General features: G+C 32.4%; 1 protein-coding gene across 1 annotated transcript; it reads left to right on the forward strand.

Annotated features, from left to right (window-relative positions):
- Positions 1–3376: 3376 nt before the first annotated feature.
- Positions 3377–10538, forward strand: RAD51AP2 (RAD51 associated protein 2). Its single transcript, XM_011356600.1, has 3 exons — positions 3377–6647; positions 6989–7072; positions 10420–10538. Exons 1-3 carry the CDS (start codon positions 3377–3379, stop codon positions 10536–10538), a joined length of 3474 nt encoding a protein of 1157 aa, XP_011354902.1.
- The last annotated feature ends 10441 nt before the right edge of the window (positions 10539–20979 follow it).

The following is a 20979-nucleotide window of genomic DNA, read 5'->3' on the forward strand; positions in this document are numbered from 1 at the left end:
AAGCAAATATATGGTTAATATATAAAACAAAAACCAAAACAAGGAGCTTAAAACACTCACTCAAGGCATCTCTAGATGCATTTGGATTGGTAAAGGTATAGTAACAGTAATATTCCATTTTTTTCTCATTATCTAAGGTACTTAGTATAAGGCACTGAGATATAAAAATGAATAAGCCTTTGCCCTGATTAACACTGAGTCTAGTGAAGGGCATGTAAACAACCCAATACAATATTATGTTTTAAATATTATAATGCAGTCAAAAATAAAGTCCAAAGGAACACAGATGAGGTTGCAGTTAATTCTGCCTGGAGAGTGGACAAAGCAAGGATGCGGTAGAGAAGCTTTCGCAGTGCAGGTAACTTGTGGTAGGACCCTTTAAGGCTGAATAGGAATTGATCAGGTGGAAAAAGAGGACATTGCAAACATGCATGGAAAGGAAAGAAAACAGTCTGGTTTAGGTAGCATAGGGTAAATTATAAAAAAAAGAAGCCAAAAAAGTTAAGATAGGATCTAGTTGTGGAGATTTTCCATATCGTGGTAAGGACAATGGGCTTTAGGCATCCTGAGGCACTGAATGAATATCTTTAACAAAAAGCTAATGTCATATTCTTTGTTGTGGGGTTTATCTCACAAACTCATTCAGTCTTTCATTCTGATCTGAACTGTAATAAGACACCAAGCTGAAAGGAATGACAGGTGCTGTGCTTAAAGCTCAGTTTTGAAGGAGGTAGTAGCTTTCAGCAGAAGTACTGGTAAAGTGACATAGAAAAATGTGACATCTGAAATGGGTTTTAAAAAATAAAATTTGAACAAGTGTCATTTATATTTGATTATGACAATTTGATTAGAACTTTTTGTATTTCTCACTTATAACTAGCCTGTTTTCAAAGTAGCATTTAAAAATAAAGCCAAAATACACATAAATAGTCTAAGTGCAAAAGACTTCTTTTTCTGTGTTCATTGCTTCAAAATAGAAAAAAATCCATACATTTCTGTACACCTAACAGTGTCTAAGACAGTTCTCAAACAACTGTTGAGTTATATTGAATACTACTGGGTTTAATTGAATTCTAATCTTAAATGATGCATAGTTTTAAAATAATGGTGTGATGGAGATTTAAAACAGTGTATTCTTGGGCAGACTGGCAAGATGAAGAGACAATCAAATACCAAGTACAAGTCAATCTAGAATCACAAAGCTATGGCATTTTTGCAGAGAGAAAGCTTGTTCCTAATATTGTGTTAGTGCACCCATTATGATTACCTTAGCTAGTCAAGTCAGTCCTTATGGGCTAATCACAAGCATAGAATAGATCACATTAGAATGAAATGTAGAATTGTGGAAATCTGTGATAAAAAAGCAATGGAATTTAGGATATATAGAAGTAGCACTTTTATTTATTTATTTTTTATTGTTTATTGGGTGACATTGGTTAATATGATTATATAATTTTTAGGTATACATTATCATTTGACATCTGTATATTCTATTGTGTGTTTCCCACCCAAAGTCCAGTTTCCTTCAGCTACCATATATTTGATCCCCTTTACCCATTTCACCTTCCCCCTAAACCCTATATTTGACCCCCTTTTCCCCATCTACCTCTCCCCTCCTCCCCTACCCCACTAGTAACCACTAGTCTATAGTCCTCTGGTAACCACTAACCTACAATCCATGTCCATGAGTCTCTGCTCTGTTTGTCCTGCTCATTTGTTGCTTTTAGGTTTATATCCCACATATAAGTGATATCATGTGGTTTCGACTTTTTCTGTCTGGCTTATTTTGCTTAGCATGATTATCTCGAGGTCTATCCATGTTGTCGCAAATGGCAGTATTTCATCTCTTCTTATGGCTGAGTAATATTCCATTGTATATATGTACCACAACTTCTTTATCTAATCATCTATCGTAGGACACTTTGGTTGCTTCCATGTCCTGGCCACTGTGAATAGTGCTGCTATGAACATAGGTGTGCAAATATCTTTTTGGATATGGATTTTCAAGTAGAAGTAGCACATTGAGAACTCACTGATTTATAATCTGAACCACTGCCACATTCTCATTTATAGTGTTGATGAAGCGCTTGTACTATAAATTTAAGCAAACATTCTCTGGAGGAATTTAAAAGCTAAAGTAATAGCAAATGCCCAGAATTGAAATCTCAGTATAGCTAAGAGTATTAACAAGACAGGAAGGAGGCTGATGAATATCTTACTGCCTAAAGTAGTATGCTAGTCATATCTCATCATGGATGCTCCTATGGGTTCTTAAGTTAGGACATTGTTGTAGTTTTATTTTTACCAGGGAACATAAAACTTACTAACTTTGAAACAAACATTAAGGCAACTGAGGTGTTTAAAAACTAAGCAATAATTACAAGTTTCTTAATAAACATGTATATAATAATAATAAACATTTTGAAAATCATTTTATTTTTTATGACTATGGAATTCACAAAAATCAAAATTGACTAGAAATAATAAATTGTTCTCAAAGCAGAGGAAAAACAAAAATAACGTTTACAAAATTTATAGGTATGAGTCATAACTATATTATTTATACTTGTAGTAAATGGAATAGTTGCAACATATAATTTTTTATCTTTAAGTATTTTTATCTACAATATTGAGGAAAGAAACCCCACAGCGCATATGAAAACTATTTTTCTACAGTCTCAAAGTGAAGATTAATAATTATCTGGGTAATAATCTCCACACACTTTTTCCTGAAATATTGTTCAGTACCAATGCCTTCTTCCCCTCAAACACACTTTATTAGTGAGATGGAAATCTGATTTCAAATGCCACTGGGATGATCGAGAGCATTTTAAAGTTTTTCCAGACACAGAGAGATTTGGTCTGGTGCTCACAGAACCACGAGATTTAATGGGACAAGACGCTCGAGAGCGTCTATGGAGAAGCCGCTTCTGAGGAAAATATAGAATCTTAGAATTTTGAACATAAAGCTGTTTCCGTTCACAAATTAAAAAGAAATCATAGACATTCTGACTTTTCTTCTGAATTCTGACAGAAGGAAGAACTATTTAGACCAGGTACAGTAGTGGCATTAGCAAGAGGTGCTAAAAATAGACAACGTAACAAAAAACCGCCCGCGCTTTCGGTGCCTGAAGCAGAGACAACCCAGAGCTCGCGAGGGTGGAGAGAGGCAGGATCGGGGCGGGGCTAAGCCGGGCGGTGGAGGGGCGTGGTCGGGGCGAGGCTGCTATGAAGCTGGGGCTGAGTTTGGCTTTGAGGGGCGTGTCGGGGGCGTGGCCGGGACGGCCTGGAGGCGGGGTAAGGCGGAGCCTCTTCGCGCAGGCTTAAAAGACCGGAACTTGCCGGCACCTCGGACAGATCCTCTCAGCTGTCGGTGATGTCGCTCACGCACCCTACGCGGCGAGTTGCAGAGCTCAGGGAGGGGGCCTCCCTTTTACCGCCTCCTCAAGACCCTGATTCGCAGCCCCCCAGTAGTAAACGGCTCCGTCTTGCAGAGCCTGGCAGTGTTTCTGAGGTGGAGTGGAGGCTTCCTTTGGTGCCTCGGTTGTCTGAGGTAGAAAGGGTCTGGGAGTTGCCACCGAGACCCTTCAAGGCGCCCCTTCTTTCAGCCAACGTGACTTTCGATAACTCTACAGACTTGAGTGTGGAGAAATCAGCCAGTGGGAAGCAGATATGCAGTCTGGGATGCCGAAATAGCAAATATGAGATGAATTGTTGTGTGCAGTCTCCCTCATCACAAAGTTTTGATTCCGGCTCGAGAACTCCCCGAAGTTCTTCTGAACCAGGACTGTCTGTTAGGGAGGTTTTCAGCGTGCACTGCAGTGATAGATCTCAAACAGAGGTCGGCCAGCTTTTCCCCAACGCCTCTTTACACGATATACATGGAGCGAAAAATGAGGATGGAAGACAATATTTAGTTCAAGGGAGACACAGTCAGAAAAATAATTATTTAAAACAGACGGAAAATCTATTTTTGGATGTTACCTTTTACAAGGAAACTAAATCGACACTTCACAAAATTAAGAACAAATATAAAACTGACAGTGTTATGCCATCAAACAAAAAAGAAAATAACATTTCAGCATCTACGCTAAAAATATCAAAACCTCAACACCAGCCCAGCATGGAAATTGCCAAACCCAGCTATTTTAGAGATAGCAGCACAATAAGCATCTCTGAGTTTCCAACTGATTTAAATAGCAAAATGTCCCCTGTCTATTTAAAGGAAATAGCAAAGAAGAATGACAAAAATGAGACATATGTTAGGGATTTCACAAACATTTACTGGTCCCAAAATAGACCGAATGTTAAGAAGCAAAAGTTACAGGATGATAAAAAAGTTGTGGAAGCAGAAAATGTTTTTTCTGAATGTTATGAAAGTAAACATCAGTCACTCAGCAACCAAAGTATTTGTGTGAGAAAAAAAGACTCGATCAGTGTACACTACTATAATCACAGTAGTATTAAGTCTGATGTAAGACACCCTGAAAAGAATTTTACTACAAAACTTCAAAATGCAAATTGGGAAGAAGCAGAAACATGCCTGGACAGTTACGTATCTACCAGATTAGAAAAATCTCAAACCTGGGACTATAATATTAGACACATTTTGAGAGAAAATAGAGAAAATAGTTGGATTATGGATAATTATAAAACTAACTGTGAAAATATGAAAAAAACTGGTGTCAATTTGCTACACTTATTAGAAATAGATCTTTTAAGCCAGGAAGATTATTATAATACGAAATCCATGAATATGCATGAACAATCAAAGCTGCTCATGATAGGAACACTGGGTAGCCAAAAAGCTTTAATAACTTCTTTTTGGTTAAATGCTAAAGGAGAAAACAATAATATGGTACAGCTGAAATATTATGCTACACAAAAAGACTTTAATTTAAGCAATATTTTTGAGCATTTCATTACAAAAAGTTTTTATTTCTGTATAAGTATTTCAGGAAATGAAAAAGATCATAGTATTTTAAGCTGGTATGAAATTTTGAAGTGTATAAAGCAAATTGATGTTCAAAATCTAATAACTAGGAACATAAATGCCAATAGAAAGAATAACATTTTAAGCATATATTCACAAACCAATGTTTCAGAACCTCTAAATGTCACATTGAAAACCAGCATAGCTTCTTTGCTCAATAACTTTGACTCTTTAACCACAATTGAATACGATCCAAAATTAGAAGAGGGATGCATTTTTAACTGGATGGTGTATTTGAATTATCCAAGAAATATTATGGTGGAAAATCATATTGTATATCTAGGAAGGACTTTAGAAAAGACTTTTCTAAGACTGTTAGAATATAATGCAAAACCTATGTTAGAGAAAAGAAAGCTATTTGAAAGTGAACAAGTTTTTGAAGAGTCTATGAAAAAATCCATCAATTCCTTTAGTATGGCAACTAAAAATATACATTTTCCAATTTTTGAAATATATGAAAAAATTCCTCTTTTAATGGACTTTGATGACATGGATGAAATTTCTCTGACAAAAGAAATTAGTTACAAGAAGAGTAAGAGCTGTCCTGAACAAGTCATGGATATGGAAAATTGGACTCACTGTAATACGAATACTGTTAAAACACATGTAAAATCTCTTACTCAATTCATACAGAACCAAGAATACATTAATGAAAAATTTTATGAAATCAATAACCACAACCAAGATTTAGATACTGAAAGAAAACAGGAGCATAATAAGATCAGTAGCTTTAATTTGAAGTCTATATTTGAAAATTTCTTCAGTATCAATCAACAAGCCATACTGACAAGCCACAACATAAAACATGGTGAACAAACCAATTCCACAATTATAACTCAGACGTTAAATTTTGGAAGTTTGCTCAGAAGTAACCTTGAAGGGAAAAAACATGACTTGATTTTGAAGGAGGAAGAAAAAGTCACAGCACAAAGTTTAACAAACGGTTGCCAAGTTCATAAAGATATTAAGATTAAAAAGGAAGAGAAAAATAGTTTTTATTCAATGGATGGCATGTTTTCTATGCAACCGGTTTCCTTAAAGAGTAAGAAAATAAATGTGGAAGAAACTAAATACGTTAATCAAAATAATCTAGCTGACAGAAATGAATATGAGAGTATTTTGCAAGAAAGTGAGTTAGCTAATTCAAAGCATTTTCATCCAAAGAATGACTCTACAGAATGTGTTAACAATCAATTTGAAACTGATTTGAGTGTAGGGAACAATGAATGTTTTCAGAAGTTAGCTGCCAAGTGTTTATCAACAGAAAATCTGACAATAGCCAAAGATTTTGAGATGAAGAGTAAATTTGATTTAGTACTTGAAGAACTTCGCATGTTTCATGAAATTAGTAAGAAAAATGAAATTCTAAGCACTGTGGAAACAAACAATGGGCAAGGAAATTACTTTGGAGACAGTAATGATGTTGAGGAGGTAAAAATGGAGATAAAAAAAGATTTGAAAATGGATACAGCCAACAAAATATGTGCCTCTTCTTTGCTCCATAATACTATATCAGATCCTAACATGCATAAAAGGCACCAAAGTTTATTTAAATGGACAACAGTACCCAAAAACAGAGAACAGGAAGTTCCTAATGAATATTGCTGTCCAAGAACATCAGAGGAAGAATTACTCTATTCTATTTCTGAGGAAGGTATAAAACTAGTTTTAAAGTCTTTTTCCTTTTGATAGAAAAAAATGTTTTGCTTTCTTTTTCCTGTACAGGCCAAATGTATAATTTTGGCAAAAAATGAAATAAAATATAATGCAATGTTTATTGGTGCACATTGTTTTCCTATAAAGGGCTGTTCAAACATTAAATAATATACTGAAGTCGAAGGTAACAAAAGATAAAATTTTTATTTTTAAAAGGAGCTTCATTTATCTAAATTTTAGGAGTCAATGGAAGAAGATATTTCTGAAAATAATTTGTTTACAGTATTAACCTTTTATATAAAAGTTACTTTTTGCTATAATGTATTGATTTATTTTCAGATTGCGAGAAACCTTCACCTAAAAGACCTGCTTTTTGCTCTGATGAATTTAAGGAAGAAAAATTTAATTATTTACTGAAGAGAGGTAAGATTTTCAGTTATTTTCTAGAACAACTTCTAAGATGATTATTGCATTCTTGTATATTTAGCATGCAGAATATATATTTAGGTTATTAGGAAATAAATACAAAGATTTACTACTTTGTAAACAATAATTTACTGATGCAAATTCTAATAGTTAAAAAATTGTCTAAAAATTAAAATGCCATTTTAGAATATTAGATTTAGAGTATTATTTGGAAATATGCTCTTCAAAACTGTGTTTAAATGTTTGCAAGTATGAATTACAATAACTATGTGATGAGATAGGTATGACACATGTCTAATACACACGTCTAATATATATACAAAAATTGGCCGAATCAAAAAAGACATTTATCTAAGTTGGATTTCTACTGATGAGATGTTACTTCTAATTGTTTTATTATTATCAGTGTTCTCTATCTTTTAACTATTATGAGGCTCTTTATATGGACATTTAGTAATTTAAAAAATTTAGTATCATTTAGATATATTAACATAGCTTATGACTATGGCATTTAAACTTTTAATTACTATTAAATAAATAAAACTGAAGAATAGTTAAACAACTAACCTTATCATTTGCCTAAGAGATCCACAATACCAGCATAAAACACGCCAAGTCTAACATCTATTCTAACTTACAGTACCTATGGGGATGAGGGAGTGGGTAGGATTGACCCTAGTGAACTGTTTTCTAAATGATTAAATCTTTATTTGGTCAGAAATAGATGATACTGTACAACAAGACTAGATCTAGAAAGAATAATGATGTAGGAGAAATATATTTACAAAACATCTTCATACATCATTTCTTAAAACATTTTTTTCTGTCTTCTCATCAGTAGAACTGTGTTTCTTCTTTTCTTATCTTACAATGAAATAATCTTAAAATTAATCCGAGTTCTGGAAGATCAAAAGCACACAGGTATTCTCTTCTCCCCTGGATAAAGAGAATAATTGAGGGAACACAATACTGTATGAGACTAAAAGCAAGGTGGCAGAATTAACCTGGAAAGGATAGGAGTTGTTTTTTCTAGAACAGAAAGAAAGGAAGAAATTGGATTTGTTTTGAGATAGAACGGAGAAAGATTAGGGAACATGCACCCATATTTGTCATCATGATTATAATTGTGATAGGAAATGAATATATAAGGAAGATTAAATTATGTGCACAAATTGGAAAAGAAACGTTACATTTGTTGGAAATATCTGAACCCATAATACTGTATTGTACTTTCACAAGGAAAAGTACCTTAGTGTCATAAAATATGAAGAATAATGTGTGAGGTCAGCCAGAATTATTTAACATTATGTTAATATATTGTCTTGGATTCACTTTCAAAGTACATAAAAATGGGATAATCTTACTAAGGCTTGTTAAAATCCATGGTGTAAAGAAAAAGTTGAGAGATACTGGGAAGTGGGGATAAAAATGGACTACCTACCTAGCAGTGAGTACTTGTTTATCCAGTATGATTTTAAAAGCATTGAAAACTCCTCATTGTGCTAAATGTCTTTCATACTCACCCACTTGTCATCATGATCCCTCCAATTAAAGTTTCTACACTTATGTCTCCGGTACATCCTGTCACTCTTTGTCTCTCCTCCCTCTGTGGTGTGGAGAAGGCAAGTGTTTTGAAATTATTTTGAGCATGTGTTATATGCCAGCCAACCAGTGTGCCAGGTGTACTATATAACATTTAGCGTTAATTCTTCCCTGACTTTAAAGTATACATAAATGACCTGGATGTCTTGTTAAACGATTCTGATTCTATTGTGGGACAGGCCCTAAGATTCTGCATTCTTAACAAGCTCCTAGCAAATGCAGACACTGCTAGCCTGTGGACTACGCTTTGAGTTGCAAGGATTTAGAAAACAATTGTGTTAGTATTATTTCTAAAAGATGACTAATAAGGTTCATGACTTTTTAAAACACTAATATTTAAAATGAACAATTTCTGGTAGTATGCTTGGATATTTAGAATTTTAAAAAATACAAAATGATACATTAATTTGCTGTATAGTGATAATAAACTATTTTATTTAATAAAAAATAGGAAATCCGAGGTGACAAAAAAGCACATCCTCAAAACCAAAACTTAATGAGTGTTTAACGGTATATGCTTTGCAAAAGGCCTGCTGTTGATACGAATTGGTTCAGTGATTTCCCACCCACTGCAAAATTACCAGAAGTATCTGTCGTATTAGAGTATGAAAGAAGAAAGCTAAACTTTGAAAAAAGTAATCAAATAGACTAATCATAGTTTTGTTCTGAAATAATAATCTCATAATGAAGCACACTTAGCATAAATTGGTGGGTATCTAATTTATAACCAAATCTAGGTATCAGACATGATCCAACAATTTTGTTTTATCTGGACAATCCCTTTTTGTTTAAAAAATGAAAAAAAGTCAAGCAATAAAAATTTCCCTTTATTTTCATAAGTAACTATAATTTTAATGTTGAATAAAGTATCACAAACTGATTTATAGCTACTTTTAATGTTGTTTTCTCACTATTTACATCCAGTTAAATTTTGTATTTTATTTCATTGTTGTTTACATAGATGCATAACACATGTTTGGTAGAAATTATACTGTTTACCTTTTGTCAGATTTAAGGTTAGGTTGATTACACTTTTTTTTAGTATAGTGTGCTTTTCTACTAAGGTTATACTAATTCATTAAAGCTTGATGAAGCTTGATATATTTTTAGCTTTACATTTGTACCCCACTGTTTATTTTTTTAAAAAGCACTCTGAAAGTTAGAGGTATTTTTGTATTTCATTATCAAGTGTAGTTGATCCAATTTGGTTAACTGATTTAGTAGAGATATAACTCCATGAAATGTTTTAAACTGCTTTGAAAATGATAATGCGATGTTAAATAAAAACTACAAAAATCAGAGCCCTCCACTGATACATAACAGACAAATACATGTCTGCTCTATTATTGATAATAATCTCTATTAGAAGCCAAACATAATCATTAACAATATAATCTAGTGTTTAGCTTCTAATAGAAAAAGGACATAGCCTTTAAAGTCACTGTATTGTATTAACTTTAAAACTTATATAGTGTCGTCGTTGTTGTTAAGTCAGATTGCCTGACTGAAGTGCTGATTTTTAGTTGCAATGTTATATTGGGCAAGTTACTTAACTTTTGTGCTGAGGTTTCCACATTTTAAAAATGGAGATAGGATTAAATAAACTAATCCATTCAAAGCCCTTAGCTCAATGACTCAGTAAATGTTGTTAGTATGGTTAGAAGTTAGCAAAAACTTTTTAAACTTAGAAACTATGAGTAATTTTTACTCTCTTATGTACTTTTATTATCTTATATTTTTAGGTAGTAATTTTTCACATGGAATTTCAAGAGTACTACCTCTTAAGACATGCAGCCGACCAATCAGAATTGGTTTGTCAAGAAAAGCTAAGCTTAAACAACTTCATCCCTACCTCAAATAAATGTCAACGAGAGACTTAAAAGAAGATATTGGACTTTAATATTTCAAAACATTTTATATCTATTAATCTTTTGTTTCTTTCTTTAGATAAATGCTCTCTTCCAGTTTGGGGGTTTTGAGCTTTCTTCATTATATGAAAAGGTTGTGCATGTGTGAATTATCTAGTTACTTTAAAACATGATGCAATGTCTTATTAATGTCTTCATGTTATAGGACATGACCTTTAAAGTCACTGTATTGTATTAACAATATATGCATTAAAGTTTTCTGTGATCTTAAAAACATGTCAATTTATTATTTTTCATAATGTATGTATATATAAAATGCTTTTGTGGAGAAGATTGATAGTCTTTAGATGGTTCTCAAAAGGATCCGTGACTCTTAAAATGATGAATCACTGTTCTAATCCACTTCCCCTATTTTTCAAGTGAAAAAAATAGAGGTGCAAAGAAGATGGGTAAAGTTTTCAAGATCACAAAGTTATGTCAGTTTCAGGATAGAGGCATTCTCCTCCAGAGCATTCTTTCCCATTTTTCTCTGCATTCACTTTCTATTTTCTATTTCCTCCTTCAGAGTCTGTCTTTGGCTCTAGAGCAGAATTGTGATCATGTACCTACTAGTAATTTATTCATTCATAGAATGAATATATTTTAATACTCCTACTTTTGTGTTAGGCTCAGTAATAGAATACAGAAGACAGGTATAAGACCTTGCCTTACAGAGTTTGCTTTCTATGCCTGAGATTGGAAAAGAAATGTAGGATATACATAATTTAAATGCAACTATCAGTAGAATAATACTTTTCAAAACACTAGACAGAGAAATAACAGTCTAGTTATTTCTAAAACTAAGGAAAGAAGGAAGCATCAAGAAAACATTAAAAAAAACAGAAAGCGTATAACAGAAGGAAGACTGAATGAATCAATTAACAAAATAAATATGATTGGATTCAATATCCTATTACAAGCCAAGGTCTTCAGACACACTAAAAACCATCTCAAATTCAACTCTATTCATTAATTTCCATTCCCTCACCATGTATTTTCTAATTTCAATGTCCTACTCTATTTTTCCTTCTACAGAACTCATCACCTTTTCACATTATTATTTATACCTCCAAAAATTCAAGTCCTTGAAGGCAGGATTCTTTCCTCTCCCACTACTAATATATCCCAAGTGCCTAGAGTACTAGCTGTCCCTTGTAAGTACCCATAAAATATTATTTGAATGAATGAATGAGTAAATTTCTACACCTACTCATAATAGCTATATCTTTTTGAATTCTTAATAGATTTATGAACTTGGGCAAGCCCTCATTCTAAAGGGGCATGAGATATTTCTAAATATGTCATGGAATCATAGGATTAAATGAGCTGATACTTATCATATGTTTATAATATCTCTATACATAATAACTACCCAACAATGAATAACAATTTACTGATACCTAGTATCTACTCAGTAATGAATAACTTTTTAGAATGTTTACTTTTTTCTTGAATTTTTTTTTTCCTGGATCCTGAATTAGATTATTTTTGGGAAGATACTTATGCCTCTGAGTCTTATGAAGGTGTTCCTTTTACTTATTTTCTGCAAGAGTTTTCATCTTTGTCTTCTTTTTGCTATTATTATAAACCCTGTGTTGTATTTTTCTTTTATCTTTATTCAAGGCACATCTCATCACAATCAAGGTTTATGAAGACAAACCTTGATCCTTTTCCTCATTCTTTGTTGCTGTGTGTGAATACTTAATTCTGTTCTCATATCTACTTATGGGGGCTAATTTATGTGTTTCCTATCTTATTCCTAATCTTCAGGAAGCTTTTATAGATGCTATCATCTTTTATCTAATAAATGATATATAATCTTACAACCACTACTTTTTTTTCATACTCTGAACTATGTGATAGGTTTAAACTCCCAACCCATATTATACTGTTTACAGTGGTTTTCCATGCCACTGCACCATTACTGCTTTCATCTATACAGCTTTCCTTATAAAAATTTGGGAAAGAAATATTATACCTCCCCAATGCAAAACTTGTTCCTGCTAGTGTCATTACTCAAGCGCCCCTTCTCTAGTATCCCCCTAACCTAACACACGTATACACACACAAACAGATTTCACCTTCTTCCTCTTGTCTAGTTCTGTTAGTTCTTGTTTTTGGAATTAGAAAATTGGGGTGTGGGAGGGATGTAACATTTTAGTCTTATGTCTTTGTGTCTTCATAGCCAGGTTTGGAGAGGCTGCACTTGGGGATGTGGTAAAATACATTTTAAATTGAAACACATCCTCCCTTCACCTTGTTCTTTGTATCTTTGTTCTTAAAATGTAAAAGTTGAATGCTTTCAGATCAGAAGAAAAATATTCAAAGGATGAAAAGCCACTTCAAAAAATACTTGCTTTTATTCAACTTTAGAATAAATCTTTGTGGTTACTTCAGTTTAAAGTAACACGCTTTTGGATGCATAACAGTGAGCATAAGAAGAGAAGCAGAGCCTAATATTAAATCAACCTGAAAAAGTTATGTTGGTAGTCAGTACTTTAACTATGCAAACCTCTAAGTTAATATTATCTCTTTAACCTTATTAGTTAAGCAAAATGGAAAATAAAATACGTAGTGAAGTTGATCTTTAGTTCTATTTAAATTGTCACATAAAAGAATATTTATAGAATCAGCCATCATTTTGGGAAACACAGACATTATATTTTTACATAGACATAATAATTTGTGGCAGAGTTTATACTACTAAAAAAAGTTATCTTTTGAACTAAGGAGACTAGAATATAAAGGTATCAGGAGCGTTCCAAGTTATATTTTACCCACTTTGCTGAAAAATACATCGTTTGAAACTATCCTTGTCAAACAGTCTTATTTCATTTTTTTTTAAAGCACAGGCACATGCTATAATGGCAAATTTATAAGAAATAGTCATTAAATTATTTCACCTATCCAGCCTATTGGCAAAAAACAAACAAAAAACAAACAAAAAACCCCCCAAACAAAACAAAAACAACAAAAAACACCTCATGACCTAAAAGTCTCTAGTTATAATGTTTCTGTAATTTTATGAATTTTGTAATTTTTGGAGAACATGCAATTTTTTTAAAAGGAAGTCTTGTAGACCTTTCCCCTCAACTTGAGTCATAACTGTCTACTCAGCATCTCTACTGCGATGTCTAATAGGCATCTCAAACCTAACATGCTCCAAACTGAACTCTGAATATTTCCCCCCAAACTCCTCCTCCCACAGGGTTTTACATTTCAGTGAATGGTTATTCCATTCTTTCAATTTCTCAGGTTAAAAATCTTGGAGTCATCCCTGACACTTCTTTTTTTCTCACGGCACATAGCTGGTCCATCGGCAAATCCTGCTGGCTTTACCTTCTCTTGCCAGGGTGATTGCGATAGAGTCCTAACTGTTTTTCTCTGCTTTAGCACCTGCTCCCCTTCAGTCTATTGCGAACATGTTAGCTAGAGGATTCTTGAAAACATGTCGGCACATCACAGCTTTGCTCAAAACCTTCCAAAGCTTTCCAAATCACTCATAGAAAATACAAAATTCTTTTATGTGTAAGGATTATATAATGGTCTAACCCTTTCTTAATTCTTTAAACTCTTCTCTACTATGTTCCCCTTTATTCTGCTGAAACCACACTGGGTAGTTAGGAATGTCCCTGCCTTTGGGCCTTTTTGCTTGTCCTCCGCCCCCCAATACTTTTTCCTAAGATATATGTAAAGTTTTCCCTGCACTCCCTTCTTTAGAACTTTACTCAGATGTCACCTTCTCAGTGTTGTTTTTTCTTCCTGCTAATATTTATATACTCCTTCCTTGCTTTCATCTTTTCTTCCTCAATACTTTACTATCAATATACCATGTATTTTACTTATTTATCTTGTCTACTGTATGCTTTTTCCACTAGATTTTAAACTTGGCATGGGCAAAATTTTTCTTATTTTGTTTATTACTGTATCCTCAGTGCCTAGGATGATACTTGACATAACAAGAATTTAATAAATGTTAGCTGAATACAAGAATGAACAATGCATGTCTTAAAAATATCATACAAAATTTTTCTTCTTGAGGCATACAGTTCTGTGTCCTCCTGGAATTTAAATGCCTCTTTCCTCTTCTTTGCTTATTCTTCATTGCATTTTCTCTTTGAGCCAAAGAAGTAAAAGCAAAGCTTGTATCTAGATCAGTTACTATGTAATGTTCTTCAAAAATTCAGCCTCTTAACATGTCAGAATTTTAAATTTCTTTCTCTTTTTTTAATGAAGAGAAAGATAAGGCAAAAAAAGTAAAATATAGCATGTTTGGTTTTAAAATACTTTTGAAAACTAAACTATGAAAATAATTCTCAAAATTCAATGTCTTATCTCTTACCTTATTTAAAATCTTTGTAAAGTATAATAAATTTAAAATTTCTAATTATTTATTCCCTTTGGGTTAGTAAAAATCAGCCATTAGACTACTCTAAATTTTTTATTTTTGCCTTTTTATTTTTGTATTAACCCTGAAATTTAAAAATTTTATTTATTTTTGAAAATAATTTAGAAATCTAGACATGGTACAAAATTCAAGGGCTAAAATAAAAAGAAATGGTGAATATAAGTCCCCTCACCTCCTTTTTGACACTCATCTATTACATTTTCCTTAATGGAAGAAACAACTGTTAATAGTTCCTTGTCCCTATACAAGTCTTCTATGAAACAACAATTTATTATTAATAAGCAGAGAAGGTATTTTTAGTTGTTGCCTATTTTATTCTTACATTTTTTACAGAATACTTAATAGTTCAGTAACATGCATTTCAACAAGTTAAAATTTAAGAGTAAAAGAAGAAGATTTGTAATGCTAAAGAAACCGAAACTTGAAAAGTGGAATAGGTTTAATGAATCTGATATTTGACTAAAATTACATTAATTTCTAAAGCAACTTTAGAAGCTCTGATTTTTAACTTTTTAAAAATAATTTTAATACAACTTTACCATAATATTCATATTTCAAGAAATGTAATTTTATCAACATGCTTAATTACATAGTGTACGGAAGTTTTTTAGTTTGATATAGTTCCATTCATGTATTTTCGCTTTTACTTCCCTTGACTTTGAGGTCAAATTCATAAAATCTTCTCTAAATCTAAGGTCCATGAGTTTGCTACCAATGTTCTCTTCTATGCTCTTTATTGTTTCAGGTCTTATATTCAGGTCTTTGATCTACTTTGAGTTAATTTTGGCGTATGGTGTATCCTGAGACTTCACTGTATTTGTTTATTGTTTTTAATAAACTTCACTTTATTTAAAAAATGTACTTTGTTTTCCTTTTTTATCACAAGAGTGACATCATGAATTCCTAAAAATAGAAGGAGGAAAACTTACATTTGCAACATTTTCTAGTTTTTGACTCAAATTGATTTTATGGTAGAATTCTTAGCTATGGCTAACACATTTCTATGTGTATTTGAAAACTGCTTGAGAGAATTTGTTAGAACTTGTATGTAAAGTTTTTCTTACAAAGACAGTATATCGAGGAGAAAGGTTTTAAATTGGAACAGAATCATGGAAGTAACTGAGAGTATACTTGAAATGCAATTAAATTTACAAAATGCTTAGTAATCTTTAGGCATAGAAAATATTGCATACTGGTAAATTAAACAACCAAAATATTATTAGATTAAAATCAGTAAAACATCATTAAATGTTTAAATAATATTTAATCAGTAGATTAAATATTCCTTGAGGATTTAATATACTATGCAAAACACTTGGTAAGTACAGTGGGAGTTACAAAGATATATAAGATCTGGAGTTTTAATCTAATTGAAGGGAAAAAAATTACACAGATAATACAGAACAGTGTCAACAATCTGAAATCTATGGGGGTGCACAAATTTGAAAGATCGATTCTGGGTGAGAAAGGATTTATGTGAAAAATGTAGAACTTAAGCTAAATCTTAAGATTTTTAATACTTATAGGTTAGGGTAGAGCAGAGGAAGATTCTATTCAGAACAACATGAATATAAACGATTTAGTTAAGCTGGAGAGTTATAAATGTGTTAATGACATTTTTTATTTTATTATTTTTTATATAAAATCATGAGATATTATAGATTTAAAATATATTGAAAGACTAAATTCTCTTCTTATAGTGAAAAATTATTTTATACTTTGATGTCCCTTTTACTTTTGAGAATTTGATATATGTTTGATAAATCAGAAGATTATCAGAGGCTTTCTGGGGTAGAAAGCAGTATACTGGAATTCCAGAATTTAGAAAAAATTAATTTTTAGTACTTTACACATTATAACCCTGATAGAAAATAATTAATGCTCTCATTGTCTAGTGATTCACATGCCTTTGGAGAAATTCTTTCTTTAGACCTTCTATGCTGAGGGTAATTCAAAAGTAAGATATGCTACGCAAGCTTCTTTTTTTCCTTCTTTCTCCTCCCCTCTTCCCTCCCTCCCTTCTTTCTTCCTTTTTTTTTTCTATTTTTTTTCTCTTCTTTCTATGTTGATTCAGTTTCTTCAAAGGTTTTATCTTTGCTTTTATCTTTGCTTTTATCTCCCTTTCCCAAATAACATTGCTTTTCTGAAATACCTATAGATACTATCTGCGTCCACATCTACTTTTATAATATTCCTAATAGAAACTGGAATCAACACTTTTAGGACTGAAAGGGACCTCATGATCAATACTTTCATGGTAGTATAAGATTATTACCCTTGACTGATATTATACATTTTACTAGACTGTCTCCCTTACATTGATGACAAGGATCTAACTTTATCTCTGAATTACCTCCTTTGTAAGTGCTCAGTAATTATCAGGAATGCAAGATGAATATTTATGTCAGACAGCCTCTTTAAGATATCTTTTTATACTTTGCCATCCTGCTCTAAGAACTCAGAAAATTTAACTTTCTCTCTTAAATTATTCCTAGTTTCTTTTCCATTATAATGTTTGCAGAATTAAAGCTGGGTTATCATTATCATCATTATGTGTATTTGTATAGTTTTTAAAAGTTTAGAGTGTTTTCTCTATTTTGCCTCATTAAATCCTTTCACCATTATCATCCTCATTTTCAGGTAATGAAACTAATATTTAGATTGAGTGAACTTTTCAAGTAAGCAGATCGTAAGACTTTAGATTCTAACATATTACCTGGGACATAGTAAATGCTCGTTGAATTGAAATGAGGGCTAATGCTCCTCCCATTAACTTCAACATTTAAATTGGGATAGAATCATGAAAGTAACTGAGATTATACTTGAAATGCAATTAAATTTACAATCTACTTAGTAATCTTTAGGCATAAAAATACTGCATATTGATAAATTTTAAAAAAAACCCAAAATATTGTTAGATTAAAACAATATTTAATGTTGTTACCTGCTTTTATTTTATTTCTTCATTTCTTCCCTTTTTTCCTCTTTTCTTTTACTTAGTGCTACTATATGCAACACATTAGGCTAAGTCCTGGATGTACAAGGAACATGAAACATAGTTGCTCTCATGAGCCTGATAACCTGGTTGGTGTCATATACTTAAAAGTTAAATACAAGTAAAGTTAATTTCTTATTTTCTTAAATCTGACAGGTAAGGAGTAGAAAGGAAGAAATAAAAAAAAAGATTTAAATGCATAACATCTTAATCTTTTAAATGTTAAGTATTTCTTCATGTTTACAATTATGTTCATGAAACTATATTTTCAATTTTCATAATTAGGAGGGTTGGCGTACATGAAAAACATTTTAATGAAAAAGTTAAATTTAATTTTCTTAATTAAAATGTATTTTTTAACATTTAACATTAAAGGCATGGCATGACATTAAGTTATGTTAAGATTTATGAGTTATTGATGAGCACACTCTAAAAATTTAGTCTGTATTACTCACTGGTTAAATTTAAGCATTTTGCTAGTGCTGTTTTAAAAACATGATTGCAAAGAAAAGAAATATTAATAATTATATCAACACAATAATTTTAACTTAAAATATTGCACATAATCCATTTATGTTCATGTTTACATTTCTTATCACTTTCAATATATGTATATATTTTAACATTAGTATTATTTATGCTGAAGCCTAGCTTGGCAAGGAGGTGAGAAAATGTCTAAATTTATTATGTAGAATATATAATTTAAAAAATTAAAACAGAACCTTCTCAAATCATTTTTAAAATTTTCACTACACAAGATTAGAATAAGAAGGTCGTATCTGACAATGTTCACAAATATATAAGAAAGGAATTTATTTAACATTAGTTAATCCCTAAAAATGAGTTCATAAAGAGGTGATTCTTACCTTATCCCATTCTTAACTGCAGACTATTAGAAGTAAAATGTATTTAATGATAGGAATTAAACATTTTAAAAGACTGTTCAATATTCTTTAAATCTTTAATTTTTGTAATGTTGCTGAGCTTTAAACCACGAAAAGTTTTTCAGTATTGGTAATTATGGAATTTGGGAAAATATCCCTGCTTCGACTTCCTATTCTGAAGCAAGATTGAGAAATAAAAATCTGTCTCCTGTAAAGATGTGCTTTTCAGCTGCACTGATGTTTAAGAGTCTGCGCTGAATATTATTCTGACCTAATGTTTAGTTCTTTAAATATTTCCCTCTGACTTGAGTGCTATGAAAAAAATGTGGATTAATACCTCTTTCTCTGACATACGGAGACATATTTAGAAAATTTGGTTGTGGTTTTGTGGTGGAAAAGGAGTCAGGCGAAAGATGAGAATAAATGCATCCTTATGATATTTGGTTACATCATATCCTGCATTTCCAAAAAGGGTGTAAAACAAACTGAAAGCGGAAGCAGCAAATTATAGCAGAAAGTGAGTGGGTTTTTGGAGTTAGAGAGATCTAACCTCAACCCATAATACCCTCTTAGATTATTTATTTCTTCATCTGCAAATTATCGATAGTTAAGAACTAACTTGCAGGGTTTTTGTTAGAATTATAAAGTTTGTAAGCTCTCTAACAGTGTGCCTGATATTGGTAGGCATTTAAAAATGATGGCAATTAATATTTAATTAAACACCGTTATAAAATAGTTGCTCAAGTGCTTACTATTATTCATTAATGTAAGAATTAATAGAATTAATTTACTAATCCATCCAAAAATATTTATTGAGCACTTAACTATGTATAAGTCACTATTATAGGCACTTGGGCTCATCAATGAACAAAATAGACAGAATATATTGTTCTTGTGGACCCTCCATACTAATTGGGGCAGAGAGACAATAAACAATAAAGATGACCATTCAGTAAATTACACAGTATATTGGAGGATGTTAAGTAAGAGCAGAAAGGGGTGAGGGAGAGAGACGATGTATCTAGGAGATGAAGCTCTAATGTTAAATAGGGTGGTCTGGGTCATTGAAAAATCAAGATTGAAGCAAAGACTTGAAGGAGTAAGGATGAGAGAGTAAGATGTGACTCACGATTTAAAGGATCATTCTGATTGTTGGGAAATAGGTGGCAGAGAGGAGAGAATGTAATAAAGACCTGTTAGGAGGTAAAATGGAACAGAAGCTTGGCTGAGATGATAGAAGTGTTGGTGAGAGCTGGCTTTATTGTGAATATATTTTAAAGGTAGAAACAAAAGGATTTTCTGACATGGGATGTGTGCTGTGAGAAAAAGCAGATCAGGACCTAACGTACATTTGACTGATAGTATTAAGGTCCTATTTGAGGTTCGTGGCCTTGAATTTTAGAGTGAGAGCAGTCATGTATGGAATTGCATTTTCTCCCATCATGTTCAGCTTCCCATGTTCAGATTTAGAGTAGGCAGAGAATTAGATATAGACAGGGATATAAATTTCACCAAGCAAATTTAAAACAGTGAGAGAAGGGCAAGGGAGTCAAGGGTTTAAACAAGGAGCAATTATCAGGATTAACTATGTAATTTAAGCAGGGTGAGCAGAAGAATAAGGACATCAAGGAGAGTGAGGTGGAATGGAAGCTTGGTGGGATTAATGGTTTAGGATTACCAGCGTATCAAAGGGTTATTGGCTTTGGGAGACTATAGGAAGTTAGCTGGCAAGATAGGAGATGATGACAGAGAATGAAACGCATAAAATTGAAATTATGGAGAGGTTGCAGTGGCTAGCATCTGACAATGGGAAAGAGTGACCGAGGTAGTACCGGAAGATTATTATTATATGAAATAAATTCAAGTGACTGAGAGGTTAGAGTTCTGGAAGAATTATTTACATGTATATTGAAAGCACCAAAAATTAAGAAAGAGGTAGCGTTAGATAGTGACAGTGAGCCAGGCTAAAATAGTTGAGAAGTGGGAAGGATGCCCTGGGGACCTCTAGATGACAGCAATAATGATGAGGTAGAGGGTGAATTTGATAACCTGAGATTTAAGGCTGTGGGTTTTTAGGAAGGAGGCAGGGAGGATGCTCGAAAGCTGCA

The sequence above is a fragment of the Pteropus vampyrus genome, unplaced genomic scaffold (genome assembly GCF_000151845.1).
Source record: "Pteropus vampyrus isolate Shadow unplaced genomic scaffold, Pvam_2.0 Scaffold28, whole genome shotgun sequence".
In the NCBI taxonomy this organism is placed as follows: Eukaryota; Metazoa; Chordata; class Mammalia; order Chiroptera; family Pteropodidae; genus Pteropus; species Pteropus vampyrus.